The 20,703-nt window shown below is 45.8% G+C and overlaps 1 protein-coding gene across 1 annotated transcript in view; it reads right to left on the bottom strand.

Annotated features, from left to right (window-relative positions):
* Nucleotides 1–6,191: 6,191 nt before the first annotated feature.
* The window catches only part of VIPR1 (vasoactive intestinal peptide receptor 1), a 100,759-nt gene continuing 86,247 nt past the window's right edge, over nucleotides 6,192–20,703 (bottom strand). The window contains exons 8-13 of the mRNA XM_053943370.1: nucleotides 20,394–20,454; nucleotides 18,032–18,101; nucleotides 14,232–14,323; nucleotides 9,377–9,506; nucleotides 8,558–8,599; nucleotides 6,192–6,761 (exon numbers count right to left, since the gene is read on the bottom strand). Of these exons, the coding sequence (XP_053799345.1) occupies nucleotides 6,570–6,761; nucleotides 8,558–8,599; nucleotides 9,377–9,506; nucleotides 14,232–14,323; nucleotides 18,032–18,101; nucleotides 20,394–20,454 (587 nt within the window). The 3' untranslated portion in view covers nucleotides 6,192–6,569. The remainder of the gene's footprint in view (nucleotides 6,762–8,557; nucleotides 8,600–9,376; nucleotides 9,507–14,231; nucleotides 14,324–18,031; nucleotides 18,102–20,393; nucleotides 20,455–20,703) is intronic.

The following is a 20,703-nucleotide window of genomic DNA, read 5'->3' on the forward strand; positions in this document are numbered from 1 at the left end:
TGTCTTCACGATGGTTTTATTGCTTGTTTTCAGCAGTGTCAACCACAGAGAAGAGCCCCCTCTGAAGCAAGGAGGTGAACAAAATACAAAGGAAAAAAAAAAAAAAAAAGGAAAAAAAAATAGCCATTTCATTGCATATGTACAGAGTCAGACCAAAAATAAATAACATCAGGCAAAAGGCCATGGAACAAGGCAGAGATTTCACCTGTGCTGAGCAAGCAGGCCCATTCTTGCTGGCATGGAGGATACATCACAAGCACCTGGTACAGAGAAGCCCACAAGGACAGAGATCCTCTGCTCACAGCCAGTGCCCATCACCCTCTGCTGCCAAAGCCTATTTACAGGAGGGCAGAGCACAGGTGTTTACAGCTTGAGTGAGAAGGGTCAGATGGCACCAGCTGCTGACCCACAGCTTGAGGTGTTTGAAACAGGCTCTGAAAAAATGCACTTTTGAGTTCAAAACTGCCTTTTTGAACTCAATTCCTCATCATCATCATCTGAATATCAAAAATGCGGTGTTTATTTTTTTTTTTTTCTTCTTAAATGTGCTCTTCAGATTTCCTCTATGTACAAATGTACAATATCCACAAAACTTGGGTATAAAACACTGGTGCTCTGCTGTGTGTGTCCTCAGGGTCTGGCCCTCAGAACACAAGTGGGCATTATTTTCCTTACAGACCTGTAGGCTCCAGTCCCAAAGGTTTGCTTTCTCCCCTGTGATTTCACAGTATTCTAGAAATAACCAGAATTTCAAAAGCAGGGCTCTTCTGCACAGCATCATGAAAGTTAGGACATTCAGGAAGAGGTGGAAAAGATGATCTGTGCTCCAAAGAAACTTCTGATTAAAAGCCCTGGTTTACATCTGCATGGGTCTCCAGGGGAAACAGCAAGGTCAGTCACTGTAATTATACCTCATCAGACTGAAATGCAAATATTGGGTTAAGAGAGGGGATGAAAAGCTGACTGACTGAAAGGAAATTGATTGAAATCCACATTTTGGGACATCTGACTCCACCTGTCAGTCTGGGACTTGAATCCTTTCCTTTTAACAGCAGCTTAGTGCCTGAATGATGCCAGCAGAGTCCTTCTGGATGGATGTGGGTGTGTGTGACCCTCTGCTCTTCGAGGCTCATCTCCAGTGAAGCAGCTTTTTGGTGCTGGCCCCATCAGCACCGGGGTGGGAAAAGTGCAACTTTGCATTGTGAGCCAGGGAATTCAGGATTGCAATCCCTGTCCCCGGGAGTTTGGCACATTCATGGCTGCAGAGATGCCATGGGGGGAAGAGCGAGGCTGGGAGGGAACCTGGGCTGTGCCAAACACCCAGCCTGAAAGCAGGAGCTGGGACACAGCAGGAGGAATGTTTTATTGTGGGCTTTCCTGTTACAGCTGCATTCACCTGCCAGAGAAGGGACATTTCTTCTGGTCCACCTGTGTGTCCACAGGCCATTTATCAAACCAAGAGGTACCTGTGTGGTCAGAATAAAATAAGCTTTATGGAGACACACATTGGCACTTCCCAGTTTGAGAGATTCCCTTTTAGTCTGAAGTTATTTTGTATTTCCTTTCCCTATATTTCCTTTCCCCTGGTTTAAACCCTGGGGTGAAGTTGGAAGGAATGGACACAAAAGTCCCCCCAAACCCCTTTAATCCCTGCCATGGAGCCAAGTGGTGTTCATTCACTCCTGAGCTTTCTTTGGAACTTCATTTTGCTTTTGAAAAACTACCATCAATCTTTTGTTAATCAGCAGGTGCATTTCTCTCTGAAAGCATTTCCATCAGATTGGAGCAGAGATTTGGGTTTAATCCCTCTGCCCTGTGGCACAGACATGACCCTCATTGCTTCTGAGATGAATGGGAAATCCAGTGGGATGCAGAGAAAGAAGGAAATCTGATAATTAGTTCATGTATAAAATATCTTTTCTGCAGCAACACCTTCCTGAAGAAAAACATAACTTGTTTCCTAACCAAAAAAAAAAAAAAAAAAAAAACCCAAATAAACAAAAAAATGAAGCAAAATGCTCAGGTCTTTCATCTTCTGGCCTTTCTCCCTTTTCATTCCACAACTGCAGTAATGCTGCTCCTGCATACATAACTCTGATTTTAAAAACTTGTTTGATTTTAATGCCCCTAAAATTCTGCAACAGAATTTCTTTTCTGAACCCTAAACATGGTCATATTCTCATTTCTTGCTGTTTGTGAGAGGGTCACAAAGCAACACAGATCCCAGCTGAACAGAAATATCTACAGTCTAATGTTAGCATCGAACCTGCTACCTCTAGACCTTGACAATAATTTATTGTTTATATTTTAATTGTTCTATACTTAGGAATAAATTTAATAATTCAATCACTGAAGTATAGAACAGGAGGGACTCACTCTATCCCTGATATAAAAAGGGAATAAGCAGCTCCAGAATGAGGAAAAAGGAATTATTTTGAAGGCAAATCCCAGTTTAATGCTGGTGTAATTCAGGAGTCACTGCAGTGAGCTGATTGGTGCAAGCAGGATCAGAATTTGGCTTTATTTCTATAAAGAGTTTTGGAGCCCAAATTCATCATCCTCAAACACATCTGTGCCTTTTAACAGAGGCAGAAGGAGCTTTAATCCCTTTTAAGAGGCACACCTCAGATCTTATTATGCAGCAAACAGATGCAGTTGCCCTGCTGGGGTCAGCTCTGGGGTCAGGGCATCAGGCTGGAGCTGGGGCAGCAGCAAAAGTGCTGAGCTCTGTTCTGTGCTCTGTGTGGGGCCAGGTTATGGGGCCAGGACAGATCACTCCACGTTGTCATCCGCAGTGAAGTCCTTGAATTCCATTTTATTGATGAGTTGGATGAAAACCAGAGTAGACCAGGCCAAGTTATGGAGCCAAATTCCTGCTCTGAGCCAGTCAAACAGGGCCCGATCCCAATGTCATCATTCACTTGATTGCTCACGTCCCCAGAGCGAGAGGCTCTGATTTCACCCCCAGCTCCTCTCTTTTTTCCTGGAACACGGGGCCAAGGCAGCTGGGCTGGCAGCTCTGCATCGCTGACATTGCCATGCCTGTCACAGCAGGTCCTTTCAGCACGTTCATTTAATCCCTCAAACACCCCTGACAGCAGAAAGGCGGCGTGGCTGGATGTTCTGTAATGAAATAATTGTGAGTGGGGTGCCTGGGGGCACAGTTCTGGTGTGCTGATGCACTTCACACTTTTTGAAGGAGCTCCTCAGCTCAGGAAACATCCCATCTTCAGGTTCCTGTGCAGAACAGCCTGGTGGGGAGTGTGACAGGCTGCAGAGGAGCCTGTGGGGAGGGTGAATAAGCAGCTGGGGTTTTTCCCTGTCACATCTCCAAAAGGCAAACCTTTCCTGGCTGTCTTTGGCATATGGCTCGTGCTGGCACGGGTTAGCACAGGGCTGGAACACAAGAAAAGCTGCAAACACACAAATTTCCTCCTGCAAATGGAGAGGAAAAGGGAACACCAGGAGAGGAAGGGGAAGGTGAAAAGAAGAGGGAAAATGCTCAGTGTGTCTCAGAGCTGGTGGCTCACAGGCTTTCCCCCAGCAAGGCTGCCTGGAACAGATGGGAAGGGATTCCCTCACATCCCACAAAGGAGGCTGCTGGCAGTGGTGCTGCACTTCTGCTCTACAGCTCTGTGCTCCAGTTCCTTTGCTGCTTGGCTGGGACCTGAAATTCCAGTTCACACCTCAGTGGATGCATTCCCAAGACTGGGCAGTGCTCCTCTGCAGCCCATCAGTTTTGTTGGGTATAAATATTTACCATGACAGATGAACAGGGGGAATGGCTTTGCAGCCTGATGAATCCAATCTTTCCCAGACTGACATTGCTTCAAAACTCTGAACCAATGAGAGAAAGCATTTTACACCGAGTGGAACAACTTGGAAGCTGAGACAGAATTTCCCCTTGCTTCTTCTGGGCTTCCTTGAAGTTAGTCATTCACCTGGAAAAATGCAGGTCAAATCCTTGCTTTGAGTCAGGCACAGCAGAAGAACTGGTGGTACTGGTGGGATTTCTCCAGTATTTCCTGGGTGAGTCCTAATCCAGGTCTGAAAATGCTCAGCAGTGTTGCAACAAGCAGAGCAACACAAGCACCAAACACAAAGAGAATCACAGAATATCCTGAGTCAGAAGGGACCCACAAGGATCATCGAGTCCAACTCCTGGTCCTGCACAGGACAACCCCAAAAATCACACCAAATGCCTGAGTGCATCATCCAAACTCTTCTTGAGCTCTGACCAGGACCTCTTCAAAGGTTCTTGCCTCTGAGAACCTTGTGGATTTCAGTGGGATATTGTTTGAGGGGTGTCAAGGCATAAGGGCTTCACTGCAAGAGAAGTGGGGAAATTTTGAGCATCCTCTTGTTTTCTCTGCATTTTGGGAATCGGGGAGCTGCATTTTGATGATCTTACAGCATGTCAGAGCTGGATCCTCTCTGTTGATGTAGGCTCAGTATAAAGTAGCCATAACAAAGCTGGCTCACACCTGGCCAGCCTGGGATTACCAGCACTGTAATTCCAGGAATTTTCACATCTTCCTATCCTTTCAGGACCTACAGGCTGGGTAGCCATGGCTGCACTGTGACAGGATCTGAGCTGGCTCCCTGCAAACTTAGGACTGCAAGTTTACCCTTGGTGGATCACAGTTCCTCATGGCCCTTTACTGACTCCAGACCCCAACGCTGTTCTCAGTCCCAGAGCTGGAGAAATACTTTGGGAGCATCCAGCTCAGCTGATAACAGGCTCTGGGGGTGGTTATGGCATGGAACACTGCCCTGTCAGGACTCAGAAAGGATCTGCCAGTCTCCTCCTGGGCTCAGCGTGGTTTGTTGGCATCTTTGCTTAAGGCCAACAACCCCCAGCCCCACCAGGCTGCAGGTGCTTCCCTCCAATGAACTGCATTTCATTGTGGAGAAATAGAACTGGTGAGTTGAGATCTCTGAGCTCTAAAAGAGGAGCCCACCTCCCTCTCCAGGTGCCCGTGTTGGTGACCCAGACACTCCTTCACGAGGACATGTTTTAGTAGGATGGCAGCAGCCCAGTTACTGAGCATAAAACCTTTTCAGTTGAGTGGGACACAAACTTGAGCATCTGTATCCCTGTATTTTCTGTCTTCTGACTGAGTTTGGGACTGTGGGGTTGCCTCAAATGAGCAGGACTGGGCTTTAACATTTTTCCTTTGCCTCTCCACCACGAAAGCAAGAATTAAAAAAACCCTACTCCCTTGGTTTTAATGGGATCCATGTGCATTCTTCAAGTAGGAATTGCCCCTGTATGGAAACTAACAGGCCTTCAGAAAAGAGGTAAAATGCACACACACATCTTAAATATCTAAAAATGCCTTCTTATAGGATGAAAGCTCCCCAGAAAAGCTGAAGAAGAAATCCATTTAATAGCTCCTTCACTCCTTCCTCTCTCCTGGAGTGCCAGTTTTGTGCCGAGACAACCTTGCTCTGATGAAAGCAATTTTATCTGCTGCTGTGACGCTAATTTTTTTCATCTGGGGAGTGGCTCCTTATGGCAGCTCTGATTCAATTAAGGATTACAGGGCCCTGTATTTCCCTTTCCTGACAGTGTGTGCTAAGCAAGTGCAAATGAATTACAGCCCAATTATTTTCTCCTGATCTCTAATGATCCTGGGTGCATCCATGCACCGAGATCTATGGGAGAACTTAAAGAGAATGAAAAAACCACAGCCGTGCTCTGCTTTTGGCATCTGGCCCTGGTTTTTATACATGCAAACCGAGTTTCCTGTTCATGGAACACAACCAAGTAAAACACCATGTCACCAACACAATGCAGAGAAGGGTTGGTCCTTCTCAGTGATCTGCTCTTCCACAGGGCACCCAAGGGTGCCTGGAAAGCTTCTGCTCCCCAGGATGGTGGGGAAATAGCAGAACACACTGGGGCATCCTCCGAGGGGCTCTCCTGGTGCTGCAGCTTCATCTCCACCTGTGTAAAATGTGGGGGCCATGTGCTGGCCTCTCCCTTCCTGCTCACGTTCCTCCTGTCCCTTCTCCCTGTGTCCCCAACACCGTCTTTGGTGCTGTATCATCACCTCTTATCCACAGGAATTTTGGCACATTCATATATTTGGCATTTTTTTTTCCTGCTTCCTGCCTCTGTCTCTCCTTTACTGGCTCATTAAAAAAAAAAAAAAAAAAAAAAAAAAAGAAAAAAAAAAAAAGTGCAATTTGTCTGTTTCAGAGATGCCAGTTCTGGTAAAGCCACCGAGGACTGAGGTTCTCCCTCCCTTACCCCCAGTGCTTCATTATTTATGACACACCAGCATCTCCCAGGCTGTCCTCAAGCAACTTGAACAATTCCTCAGAGTTATCAACATCTGAGGGCTTGAAACTGAAGAGTGAAAGGCCTGAAAAGAGGGAGAACAAAAGTGTTTCTCTGCCTCTTGACTTGTCCAATCCCATCCTGGATGCCAGCGGCTTTTCCAGTTGTGTGTCCTCTGTTGGCTCATGTGGAGCAGGTCATTTCACAGGGTTTTGTCATGGGATCATTGATTCCCGGGGATCCTCGTGCCTCAGTTTTGGATGCTCAGTGCCTGGGGAGCCTCTCACACCAGGGAGAACTCGGCCTGGAAGCTGGAGCAGCGGCGCGTCTTTGGCGAGCACTTGGTCAGCATGGAGATCTGGGTGCTGAAGTTGGTGCCGTTGCTGCCCAGGGAAGGGTGGTGGTACTTCATGTCCGAGCCCAGGAACCGCTCCAGGTGCCACCTCCGCCACTTCCTCTTGAGCTCAGCTTGCACCTGGGCATGGGAAAGACAGAAAAGGCAGCACAGGGCATCACTGGATGTTGTTCACAGAATTCCCAGAATGACCAGATTGGAAGAGACCTTCAAGATCATCGAGTCCAACCCAGCCCCAACACCTCAACTCAACCCTGGCACCCAGTGCCACATCCAGCCTTTGTTAAACACACCCAGGGATGGGGACTGCACCACCTCCCTGGGCAGCCATTCCAGAACTTTATCACCTTTCTGTGAAAAACTTTTTTCCTGATATCCAACCTAAACTTCCCTTGGTGCAGCTTGAGGCTGTGTGCTCTGGTTCTGTCAGTTCCTGGAGAAAGAGCCCAAGCCCAGCTGAGCACAGCCACCTTTCAGGAGCTGTGGAGAGTGCTGAGGTCAGCCCTGAGTCTCCTTTTCTCCAGGCTGAGCACCCCCAGCTCCCTCAGCCATTCCTCACAGGGTTTGTGTTCCCAGCCCCTCTCCAGCCTCGTTGCCTCCTCTGGACGCGCTCGAGTGTCCCAACGTCCTTCCCAAACCGAGGGGCCAGAGCTGGGCACGGCACTCGAGGTGTGCCCTCACCTGTGCCAGGTATGGGGCAGAATGACCTCCCTGCTCCTGCTGGCCACACCGCTCCTGATCCAGGCCAGGAGTCACTGGCCTTTGGCCACCAGGGCCCGCTGCTGGCTCGTGTCCAGTCACTGTTGAGCAGAACCCCCAGGTCCCTTTGTGCCTGGGCACTGTCCAGCCACACCATCCCCAGCCTATTCTGACCTGGTTATGTGAGCAGCCTTGGGTAACCCACCCACCACGGGGCCAAGAATTACTTTATAAAGGCCACTAAACATGGCTTGGCCAGAACTTTCAACCACATAAAGGGGACACTCCAGTCAGTAAATTACTGGAGCAGAAATCCCTGAGCTTCATCAGAAAGAAAATTCTTATTGACACAGTCAAGGTGCCAGACTACTTAACTTCAATGACAACACTTGGTGAGTATAATTAAGACGCTTTCCTTTTCACTGCCCTCTTTTTGGTCCAAATAGAAATGATTGAACTACAGCTTGTTTGTAAAGCTGTCAATGCAGCTGTGCTTTTTTTGACAGAAGCTGCTTGCTGGTGCTCAGAGTGTTTACAGAAATAACCTGGTTTATGGCATCCCAGTTCAAATCCTGAACAAACCTGGCCACTGTCCTTGTCCCCTCCTGCAGCCCTCCAGTGCAAATTTTTAGGTAACAGCATGAATTAGATGAAACAGCTGTGTCTGAAATGCTCTGGGATAAACACAGGAACAGCACAATGCCAGGATGAGAATGCCAGGACTAAAATGTGAGAAAGTCAATATTATTCCTGCAAGGCAGAAACACGTTCACCTGCACTGCTCTGTGCAGTCACACCAATGCCTGTGCTGGTTTTGGCTGTGGGTGTGATCCTGGGGAGGATTCCTGGAGGCACTAAGCATGAACAGGGATTGGATGGGATTTATCCTGCCCTGCTGAAGGTGGTGCTTTGGGATCAGGGATTGTGCATGTTCACACAGGAGTTCTGCTGATGCTGTCTCATGGGGAGAGGATGGGCTACAGTGCAAGCACAGGTCCTGATGTGTTTATTGATTGTTTTTATTAATTGTGCTGAAAACTGTCAGGCAAATGGTTGAATTATTTTCCTGGAGAGAGAGAGATGTGATTTGGATGCTTCCCCCCAATATTGTAACACCGGGATCAGGAATGGGACACTTCTCAATCCACTCTCCACATGCATTCATTTTGTCCTAGCTGCAAACATTAACCCAAAAAACCCTGATGGTCTGGTCTTACCTCTCCATTGAGAAAGCAGTACAGAACAGCCACCACAAATCCCTGGGGAAAGGAGAAAACAGGATTTTAGCACTACAGACAAGGAGAGAGTGTAGATCCATTCAGCTCCCAAAGGAGAGATCACACAACCACAGAAGTGTTCAGGTTGGAAAAGACCTCTAAGGCCATCAAGCCCATCCAAGTCCACCACTAACCCATGTCTCCAAGTGCCACATCTGCACAATTTTTGAATGCTTCCAGATGTGCAGTGATGGTGATGCAGTCAGGAATGTTAATCATTCACTGCTGAATGAAACTTGCTGCTCAAAGCCCTATCCACCCTGGCCTTGGACACGTCAATAATGCAAAAACTGAAACTGAGGTGCTTCTTTTTCTCCCTTAAGTATGAAAAAACACAGAGACACCAATGTACAGAGGAGCATTTTCTTTTCATTTCCTAAAATGAGGGAAGAGAATCTCCTTCTGGAAGGCAAAATATCACAGAATCAGAGAATAATGAGGTTGGAAGAGACCTCTAAGATCATCAAGTCCAACCTATGTCCTAACACCTCAACTAGACTATAGCACCAAGTGCCATGTCCAGTCTTTTTTTAAACACATCCAGAGATGGTGACTCAACCACCTCCCTGGGAAGACAATTCCAGTGCTTTATTATTTATAAATTTATCTTTCATCCTGGCCAGGCTGGAGTGAGTAGATTCTCCACAAAGGTACAAGAGCAGTATGGGGCATGTCCAGGAAAAACCCATGTCCAGCTCATTGCATTTCTCCCTGGTGACAGACCGAGTGACAGACCTGGTGACCCAAATGGTGGCTTACCTGGAATGACCCAACCACGAGCTCAAAGACCAGCTTCACTTCTGCTTTGAAATTGTCGGGGAAGAAAGCAAACATGATGTAGTGAATGCCAAAGAGAGGGATCAGCAGCAGAGTGGACTTGGCCAGCCTCCTGTTGGAAAGACAAACATGAGCCACGAGGGGAGAGGGAAGAGGGTGAGAGGCTGAGGAATCCTGCAGCTGAACCCTGAAATAAACCCTGAAAATTTATTATTTCTCCTTGTCCCACAGACTGCAGATGGCTGGTGATTTCAGACCTGGTGGCACCATAAAATGTGACATTTTTATTCCCAGTAGCTCCACTGGAGGTATTTCTTTCTCCCTCCTCTCTTCTTCCCCTCCCACCAGAAATCTTTTTTTCATCTCCACAAGCTAAATCATCATCTAGCAATGTCTTTGTTTGCCTGGGATTTCTGAAAATTACAGCTTCTGGGAGAGAAATGGTATGTTTAGCTCAGAATAATGACAGGCTACTGCACAATGAATGTCTCCAAAGGAGGGGGATGAACAGTATTAGTGCTTAATGGCATCATGCTGGGTAATCAGGGGTCTAATTAGGAAGAGATGATAATGTATTGGATCTAATCATTATTAAAAAGTAGCTGGCAGAAAGAAAATGAAATCAAGGGTCTAAGGATGCTTGTGGGGGTTTTGTCTCCCTTGGTCACTCGTATCCTCTGACATCTCCCCCTCTTTCAGAGGCTCCTGGAGGAAATAAAGCTAAGGCTGGGATGTAGGAAATATTCATTTTTTCCACCTGCAACCTCCAAAACCTCCTCGGGCTCAGACCTCTCAGACCATCTTCATTTATTTGCCACCTGCAGGAGCCCACTGGGAGGCTGATGTGGCAGCTTTGTGCAGAGGATGCTCATCCCTGTGCCTCCCAGAGCTCCTCTGTAGCTCTCCCTGGGCCTGGCCCACAGACAGCTCAACATTAAGGCTGTGATTGGAGGCTGTGGCTCATCCCAGGCAAAATGAGAGCCTGCAGGAAGATGAGGAACTTTACAGGAGTTCGCCTTTCCCACCTCCCTCACTAGCAGGCACATCCTTGCTCACAGGGATCCAAAATCTGAGGCTTTTTCGGTGCCTTGCTCTGCCACAGGACTGTCACTGTCTCTGGTGAGTGTCAGTGTTCCCTGTTCCTCACTCCAGAAGCAGCTCTGGCCAGTGGGACCCATGCTGGCATTACCAAGCCCTAATCCCCCCAGCTGTGTGGGAAGTGGGAAGTCACTCATTTCCCAAGCAGTTCAGCGAATATCAGCAATGGCTTTGCAGAGATCTCTCCTCTCTCCCCCCTCTCTGAGGAACATCAGCCTAGAGAAGGAGATGTGGGGCTACCTTTGTGTCCTGCAGGGACAGACATGCTGTTTGCAACCTCCAGTGGATTAGAAAATTTTATCTTATCATTGCAGACAACACTGGGGCCTTAATGACAATATTTTCCCTCCTGGCTGGACTGTGGTGATGAAAAGGACATTAATGACAAAATCTGAGCTCCCTCCTCCAACTTGCACACCTCACACAAGTCTCTTGCTCCCAACACTGAGCTTCACCAGATACTGAGTTTTAGATTTTATTTTGGCATCAAGGCAAGGGCTCTGTGATGTTTAAAAGACTCCACCACCTAAACAGTGCACTCAGGAAAATCATCACCCAGTCCCAGTGTAATTGCTCCCAGGAAGCTCAAACCTGGCTGTGGAAGCAGAACTGCTTGGAGGATTGTCTGTCTAAAGCTGGTTAAATCTGCTGGAAACCATGGATTCTCAAACCCTCATTACTCTGATTCCCAGCACACCCCCGACCTCCCCTCTCTGGCAGGTACACGTGGTGACAGGTAATTTTGGGAGAACACGTGTCCATTAACCTGCATGGAACCTGCTCCTGTCCTTGGGAGTGGGCAAGAGTGAACCAACATTTCAGTCACGCTCCCTGAAATCATAATGGAAAAGTTACTCAGAGGACTTTAATGACAATATTGATCCACAGACGTGGACAGAATGGAGAGATGAATTTTGCTCAAGTTTTTTGTTGCAGAAGACAAATTCTATTTGCCTGAAATATTGCTGTCCCATTCTTGCACATGTCCCTGTCATTTCCACAAAACTGTTTTGGGAGACTTGTTTTTAGAGCTTCCTGTAGATGAAAGCCCAGTTCCCTGTCTGCAGCATTAATGAGGGAGTCAGCAGCACACCTGAGCTTCCAGCCTGCAGCTAAGCTCAGACCTTTTGGAATTGAACAATGCTGTCAGCACGTCAGCAGGCTGTGTATGTAGAAAATAAACAATATAAAATACACATGAGAAGGAGGGAGAAATGCAAATGAGATATCCAGGATGCTGTTAGTTTAAAACAGATTTGTCTCAGATTTGGCAGGAGGAATTCACACAGAATCACAGAGGCATTTGGCTGGGAAAGACCTCCCAGACCATCGAGTCCAAGCTGTGCCTGATGCCCACCTTGTCCCCAGCCCAGAGCACTGAGTGCCACGTCCAGGCCTTCCTTGGACACCTCCAGGGATGGAGAGCACAAACCTCCCTGGGCAGCCCCTTCCAATGCTTCACAACCCTTTTGGTGAAGAAATTCCTCCTGATGTCCAACCTGAACATCTCCAGGCACAACTTGAGACCATTTCCTCTCATCCTGTCACTTGTTGCCTGGGAGAAGAGCCCAGTCCCCATCTGGCTCCAACCTCCTTTCAGGGAGTTGTGGAGGGCAATAGGGTCACCATGAGCCTCCTCTTCTCCAGGCTAAACACCCCCAGCTCCCTCAACATTTCAGCAGCAGTTTTCTGCTAAGAACTATTGGGTCCTGCAGTCAAACCCCAGAAGCCTCCACAGATTACTGTCTAAAAGTAAAAATCTTAGGACCACGCTGAGAACTTGCCTTGGTGGGGTCCAGCCTTCAGTTTCAGACAATTAATATTTGTTTCCACAGGAAAGTGTGATGTCTTGTACCTACTGCCGTGAATTCAGTCAACAGAGTTTTCCAGATGTCCCAGCCAGATGTGGCTGGTCACCAGGTGCTACTGTACAAGGGGACAAGTGTCCCATAGGTCCTATGTCCTGTCTGACAGGCCCGTGAAAGCATTGGAAGTGTCCTAAAGCACCTCACGTGGCTTGGAAACCTAAAATTTTAGGGCCAGGTTGGAAGGAGCTCTGAGCATCCTGGGACAGTGGAAGGTGTCCCTGCCCATGGCAGGGGGTTGGAACTGGATGAGCTTTAAGGTCCCTCCCAACCCAAAATGTTGCAGGATTCTATGCTTTTGTGAAGTGATTCAATCTCCAGTGGAACTGAGCCATCTTTCCAGGTGGTGAAGGAAGGTGAGGATCTGTAGATGTCAGGATCGGTTGTCCTTCAGCAGAACCCCCCGTTGAGCAGGTCAGTGAGGGGAAATCTGTGTTTTACCAACATGCCCTACGTTTGTTTACAAGACAAAAAGGGCTTTCTTGACTGCTCCACCTCCCTGGAAAATGTGTCCTGAGCCCAAAGCCCAGCATGACCTCTGAGGTAATCTGGGCATAACTCATCAGGTGCACGTTGGCAGCACTTGTGCTGAGGTGAACAGGAGCCAGCAGTGCCAGGACGCTGCTCAGTTCTAGAACGTATTTAAATATGCTGATTTAATCTGTGCACCTGCTGCAAAGCTGGTGGGCAAAGATAAAATTCCCAGTTGGAAAACCAGAAGGGCAGGTGGTAGAAAGCACAGGGTCTGGTAATGCAGGTGCCTTGTGATGACAGAAAAATAGGTAATTGGCTTTGGCTGCTGCCAGGAAAATTAAGGTCAAAACCTGGCATTTCCTTTCATAAATCTGAGAATCTCTCGAGGTAGATGAAATGAATAATTCACCATCACCAGAGAGAAAGTCTCAGTGCCATGGCTGGGCAGGATTTAAGGAACATATTGTTACTTTTTTCCATCCTGCAGGAAGATGAAGTGAGATTTTTCAGGGTACCCAAAAGCACACCTCCCTCCAAAGACAAAGATTTACAAGCAGTGACCATGCAGACACTAGACTCTTTTCATTTAATTCTTTTCTAGGAAACATTTACTAAATATCCAGGATAGCTGAAATGCGGAGCCAGAACAGTGGGAAGAGTCAAAAATAACCCGGTCTGGACTTTTATTTTATTTGCATTGAAGCCAGAATAAATCTATGCAGATAGACATTTCTTTCACTCTTAAAATACTGCAGCTAAGACCAGCCTTGGCCACTGAGAGATGTTGATCTCTCTGGCATGTTGTTAATTATATATAAAGCCCCATTAAGGTCAACCTCATATCCCTGGAATAAAAGTATTAAGTCAAGTAAAACTTCTAAGTCAGTGATCCTTCTCAACAGAGCAGAGAAATGTATTGAGTTAATCCAATCTTGTTTAGAGATCTCTTTTAGGATGAGGAAAATTTGTTATAGATCCTACTGAATGGTATTTTTCTAGATCTCTCCTTTAAAACTGAGGGTCAGGGAATAAAGCCTGTACACTGAGAGCAACTTTTTGTTTTCCATCAGGGTCCTTCTGCCTTCAGAATCCAATAAATATTAAATGATCAAAGAAAAATTATATTTGGTTTCATGATCATTATTATTACTCTAATTTCTTCATCATTAATCCCGGAAGAAATCCCTCTCACCTGCCACAAACTGCCATAAAACCTGCCCAGCTCTTTTAGCAAATGCTCCATTTCCTGATTTCTAATCTGCTTTAAGCAATTAAAATTAATTGATTTTGATCAGTGCAGACAGACGTAATCATGAAACAAGACGCAATAACGAACTATCAAGCAGCCTGGCCAGTTTCCCAAAAAACACAGGATAGGCTTGGAAAAGTCTGGGACTTACGAATATTGGCTGGTTTCGTTGTGCCCAACATCTGGGGAATGCAGCTTCTGGACTAAGATACGGATGATGCAGATGAAGAGGATGAAGTTCACCTGTGGAGATGGGAAGAGAGGGGTAAAACATCAGCATTTTTCTCCAGGGAAAAGAGCCCACCGCTAGAGGGGAATTCCTCTCACTGGAATGGTTTTTGCCATGGAAGGAGCTGCCGTTTAACAAGCCATGAGCGGAGAGAACCCCGCTCGGGGGGGGCGGGGAGCACAGGGGAAACCGACACAGGATGGCATCTTGGGCCTGACATCAGCCTGCTTGGGACTTCGTGTCATACATCCCAAGTATGATGATGTCAAGCCCATCGAGCACAGCTCCGCACGACGTCCTGCTGCGCGCGCGGGAGGGAGCCGCGGCGCCCGGCGGCTCGCGAGGCGGTGGCATGGGACCGGCTGCTGAGCGTGGTGAGCCAGGGAAACCAAACCAAAACACGAAGCAGGATCCACTCCAGCTGGCCTATTTGATGCCGTAGGATTTAGCTTTTATGTTTCTCAGATCCTGTACTGCTTTAGGGTACAGCTCTGAAACTCCATAGCCTGTCAGCTGCTGTTCTCCCGCTGTATTCAGACAAAACAATTCCTCTCTGGGCCTGAAACTCAAGGACACCTGACTGTCTCAGGCCCTGAAAAGTATAAACAAAAGTGAACAAACTGGGGGTATATGACTTCATTACCTGAAGCTGTAATTGGAGGATTTGATGCCTCAGGTTTTAGCTTTTTTATTTTTTTTTTTCTCAGATTCTGAGCTACTTTAGTGTGTGTATCTGGGTTTCATATAAGGGGATGCTGAGCTCTCTTCACAGAGCAGGGAGACAAAACAATTCCTTCTCCAGCTGAGGACCAAGGACACATGATCCAAATCTCAGGCCCAAGAGGAAAAACAAGATGGGCCGAAGAGAGAAAAAAATGGAGGATGGCACTTCATGGGTTGGAGCCGTGGTTGGACAATTAATTCCAATATGCAAATGGAGCAGAACTTATAATAACGTGAGATCTTGTGACCAAGCCCTCTTTTGTTTCCATCTTGGAGCCATCTGGGCAGAGCCACGACTGTGGCTCTGGTACTGCCAGGGTGTGGCCTTTGAAGGCTTTTCAGTAAATGTCCTCTTTATTCCCCTTAACTCTGCCCAGCCTCTGTTCCAGCTGCTTAAGGCATCAGTTTAGCCCTTTGGTATGTAAATGGACCAAACTTGTAACTGTATGAAAAACTCGTGACCATCTTCCATCCTGGGTGTAGCCACTCTTGGAGGTTTCTGACTGCCCAAGCTGAACCTATTGAAGGCCTTTAATTTATACCCACTTTTATTCTCTTAATCTTGTCTAGCCTCTGTTTCAGGCAGCCACTCCAAGCCATCATATTGGCCATGTTCTGTCTTGTGCAGCAAGGGATAGGCCTCACCAAAGCAGCAGGGAACGTTCCTTCCTGGCATGTTTGACCAGAGAAATCTGGCTGATACCCAGATTTTAGGTGGTTCTTTTCACCCCAAAATCTCACAGTGCTCTACCAATGTACTCAAGCATTGTGAACCTTATTTAACAGCAAGGGTGTAGAGCTAGGAATGGGAATGTCCTGATGGCATGAATTGAATGCAAATCTGCTTCTTTCAAGGTCCTCTCTGTTGACTCATCCTGTTACTCATGCAACACAGACAGCAGAAAAGCAATGACACATTCCTGGGGACTTAGTTCACTTTTAGTTTGGCGCACAACCCCTTTCTTTATCCTTTCATGGTCAGTGAATGTGCAAATGATTCTCATTTTTAGGGGCTCAGCAGCTGGAAGGGACTGTGTTAAACCAATAAAAAAAATAGATTTTTTTAAAATTTTTATTTTTATCCCTGTAAAAATAGATGATAAGATTTCTTCCAGCAATTCCTACACTTATCACAACAACAGATTAATGAAACAGACTGAAGCCCATCTCTCAAATAGACACTCTTTTTTTCAAAGCCTATGAGTGATTGGATATCCATTGCATTTCTTGGTTATAATGCATTGCTTAATCACTTCTTACCTATCCTGAGCAGATTTTCATAGTTTCTGTTTGTATTTATTTCCTCAAAAAAATGGTTTATGCGTCTGATTTGGTGGGAAGTGAAATTTATTAGTCCAAATGAGCATTATCTAGATCAACTACATTAATAAGCATTGATAACGCACAAGCTGCTGCAAGGAAGGCAAGAATGGAGCAATTAATAAATTAATAAATTCTGACTGTGTTGGCTTGGAGTGATCAAGAGCAAACACAGAGTGGAGTGTAACATGTGGGCTCGGTATAACCTTGGAATTCCATGGCAGAAGATACAGGAATCAGGATATTGGAGAAGTTGTTTAGATGATTTTTTTATCCCTAGAGTATAACCAGAGGTAATCAATGTGTTCCAGTGCTTAACACCTTGTACACAAGATATATCTCATGTACCTTAAAGATCTTATAGATCTTGTCTATGTATTTCTTCCTTACACTGAGATACCAGCTGTATTCCCATGGATTTGGAGGAAATGCTGCATTACCCCCCGGAGAAACCTGCTGTTCATCAGCCAGTGGCCATCATGCCCTTCCTTTAGGACAGATTTATAGGATATCTGCTGAAGGAAAATCAGGAACTGCTGGGTAAATTCTGTTTGGCAATGAGGAAAAGATTTATTGGCCAACAGAAAATACAGACCCATTGATCTGAGGAGAATAAAAGGGTGTGTTTTTTGACTGAAAGCTTATCTCAGGAATGGGAAAATACTATCTATAGCTTTCCAGGATGATATAAATATTTGGAGATGTGTCATCTAAGTACTATATTTCTTTCCAGTGAGGTAAACAGAGCAAGATGTCATTATTGAAACTTTCAGTCTGGAATCCCTGCATGATAAATGCCACAGGAAAAAAAAAAAAAAAAAGTCTTCTTGTAAAAGTCATAATGTACATGGAATAATAATTGATTTGATTTTTTTTTTTTTTTTGCTTTCCTTCCCACATCCTTGACTTCATTTAAGAAAACCCAAAATTAAGTTTAACTCCAGTTCATTTGATTTTAAGGTTTGGATCCATGCCCAACAGAGCAATGTTCAACAAGGGTGGAAGGACCCAGAGCTCCTGAGAAGTGTTCTGGTTGCTATGGTCAGGATTGATCATATCCAGAGAATTAAAATAAAACACTTCTGTTGATTTTTCTGTAAATTAGCCAAACTCCTCTAGAAATGTCTCCAAAAAGACACAGCTGGAATGCAAATCTGTACTGCATGCAAGAGGCAAACTCCTGAGGGAATTCATGTACTTCCTGAGGGAATTCATGGTAGGACTGATGTTAATTTGTACTGCTGACATCTACAACTGAACAAGTCATCCTGGTCAGCTCAGAGAAACAAAACCACCTCTAGCATGGGTCATCTGATGGAATTCAGGCACCCACTGCTTCCTGAGGCAAAATGAGCCTTTCCTGGATGTCCAACCACCTTCCTCCATCTCCCATGGCCACCCCAACAAGGAGATGGAGGTGGTCAAAGCTACATCAAGTGAGCTCCACCCTGGTGGCCTGGTCACTGAAACTCCTCCCGTGGTCAGTGCTGCAGGGTGAGGGGGTTTATCTGGAGGAGGAATTTCCTCATCTTAAAGCAAATGTTCAGTGCACAGTGGGATTTTACCTGGCAGTGCATTTTCCATGGACATTTACAGGACGCGTCTCAACACCCCTTCACCCCCTCCCCAGACAGGACTAAAGATGGCTTTGCAGCCAGCAGAACGTGCTGATACTTTACCAAAATAGACACCAAAATAGGAGTTTTAATGATCCACCAGAATGGGGATTCCACTATTTCCTCCCAGCACCTAAAAAGAAACAAAGCCAGACTTAAAACATCAAGCACAGCAAGCAAGCAGGTCTGTAAGCTTCTCAGCTTTCCCTAAAAGCTACGTTTTGCTAGGCTGGGTTGTGTGAAGAGGACTAAACTGAATGTGAATGGACTGGGAATGGCCAAAACTTGCTTTGCAGTGGCTGTGAGCACTGGTAGGTACCAAATATCCCAGATTTAACGCCTTTTTTTTTTTTCCCTTAGCCATGGAATGGGCTGGAGGATGTTAAGCAGAGTGAACATGGGGGAGGATGATGATTTTCTTAATTTCTCCTACACTGAGCTCTGCTGCAGGGAAATTCTATGAAAATCTATCAAAATCTATGAAAAGATTCACCAGGGCTCCAGTGTTCTCCACCATCCTGGATGGAGGGGGTTTGATAAGCACAGAGCAATTGGCGCCAGCAGAAAAAAATTGCCACCAGCAGAAGAAAACCCCATCACATCCTTCTGAAAAAAATCCCAGCCAGTGGTGGGGTTAGTGCCACTAAATCCAGCAAGCTGCACCTGAGCTATGCATGGAGTTAGAAAAGTCCCCAGGGTCCAGGGTGGGATTTATTTAATCCTGAAGCCAGAGCTGTCTGCACACACCACCCCTCACCCGGGGCTGCATTCTAAAGCCAACGAGGAAACGAGAGGACAGGACTGATGTGGGAATGACTGATATTGCTTGGGACACATTTATCTGCACAGTCAGGTGATAGAAGGTGCATTTTTAGGAAAGCATTCATGGAAATTGGGCTGCTTTAGTGTAAGAATAGATTAGTGGAGCCTACTGCAGACGATTTCACCCAGATTCAGCTCCTCTAATTCCAAATGTTGGCAGGGAAGGCAGTAGGAGATGAAGAGAGGCACTTTTAGGGCACAGTTCTTAAGACCTATTTTAAGCATCAAACTTTAGGATGATAAAAACTGCACTCCATGGGTTACACTGACTAAATCTGCCCTAACTCTACAGGGAAATGAAGCAAATTTCTCACATACAGATGCTTCCAGTTAGGTGTATCCTGCTCTTTCATTTAAAATTAAAGTGGCCCTAATTATGTCTAGTGCACTTCATTTTTGAAATAAATTGAGACAGTCTGAATAAAGGTCACTTTCACTTGGAGTTAGAATGTTTAAATAAAGTCTTAGTGTTGTTTAACCAATCTTACCTAATTAGGGTTTATTTAATCTGGATTAATTTCCTGTAATTTTTCTCTGCAGGTAATGAAAAAAAAATCTGTGTTAGGTATTAATATATTCTGTAAATTCATGCTCTGTTTTACTCAGCACAAAAATGTAGGGCTTTAAAGCCTCCAGAAAATGCAAAGAATTCTGTATTTTTATTAAGAATTTTTGGAGCTGAATGGGAATATATAGTAAGAAAAACTGGTATCCAGAACGGTTAAATCCTCCTGTCCCTGTCTCATTGTAGAGGCTATTTATTAACAGAGTAAATAAGGTCAGTTTTATGCAGATAGAGTGAAACCATAAAGGAAGTGAGTAGCAGCCCTCAGGAAATGTGCTGGCATGACTATAAATCAAAAATGCAGTGAGAAATCTGAGCTGCTTCTCGTAGTGAGAAAGGGGCAAATCAGGACACATTTGGAGGGGAAGAATGCATGGGAGAAAATGGACTTAACTCCAGGATGCCAATGCAAGAAGTGAGGGAATGCACACTGAGGGCAGAATAAGCACTTGATTCTGCATCTCTCTGGGGTGTTTTCCTATAAAACCCTTTCCAATCCGCTTGAATAAAAGCAAGAATGAGAATTTCAGGATCAAATCCTCTTTACTTGCACACGTCCTTGGATAACTCTGGTGTCTGCTCATTTTCTTAGCTGCATTCTATCTGCTTCTTATACAAAATATCAAAGGCTGCTGCTAGTTTAAAAGGAATGAAGAACAGATTCTAAAATCTGCTTGAGAAAAAAAAAATAGCCTTTTCCTATGGGAGAGAATTGGGTGTGTTTATAAATTCCCTGCTGCATGCTTAGTGTCAGTTCTGCAGGGTGCAAAGCTCTGTCTGCTCTGAGCACGGGGCCAAATGCAACCATCAAGGTCTGCTCACAAATTCCCTGCAAATATCCTGACCAAGGCACTGGGAAGGAAAAAGGGGGAGTGATTGGCCTAAAATGACATTTCAGAGAGACCTTGGAGTGTTTCTTGGTGGCAGGGGAGAGGTGCCACTGCTGCTGGGTTTTGGGTTGCCAAGGCTGCAGGGCTTTCCTTGGCCATAGAGGAAAGCAGATTTAGAAAGGAAAGGTAATGGAGTGCACAGGCTTACCCAACATCAAAAAAGTAAATCCTGACAATAGTCCAGGCAGTGATGAACACGGAGGGGGCACCTGAGGAGAGAAGAAATGGTGTTGCTGTCAGAAATCATGATCAAATGGTTACTTGATTTCATTACCAGATTATTTTAAATCTGCCTCATTTGTCAGGGCTGTTCTCCCTCTCTCTCCTGAGTGATTGAGGGGATGCCTTCCCTCAGGGGTGGGAAAATATTTCACATTTTCAACCCTCACATGCCAAACTGGCAACATTGGCTTTCCCTCCCTGTGGCCATGCAAGATCAGCTCTCTGGAACTGCTCCC

This window comes from Vidua chalybeata, chromosome 1 (genome assembly GCF_026979565.1).
Source record: "Vidua chalybeata isolate OUT-0048 chromosome 1, bVidCha1 merged haplotype, whole genome shotgun sequence".
Lineage (NCBI taxonomy): Eukaryota > Metazoa > Chordata > Aves > Passeriformes > Viduidae > Vidua > Vidua chalybeata.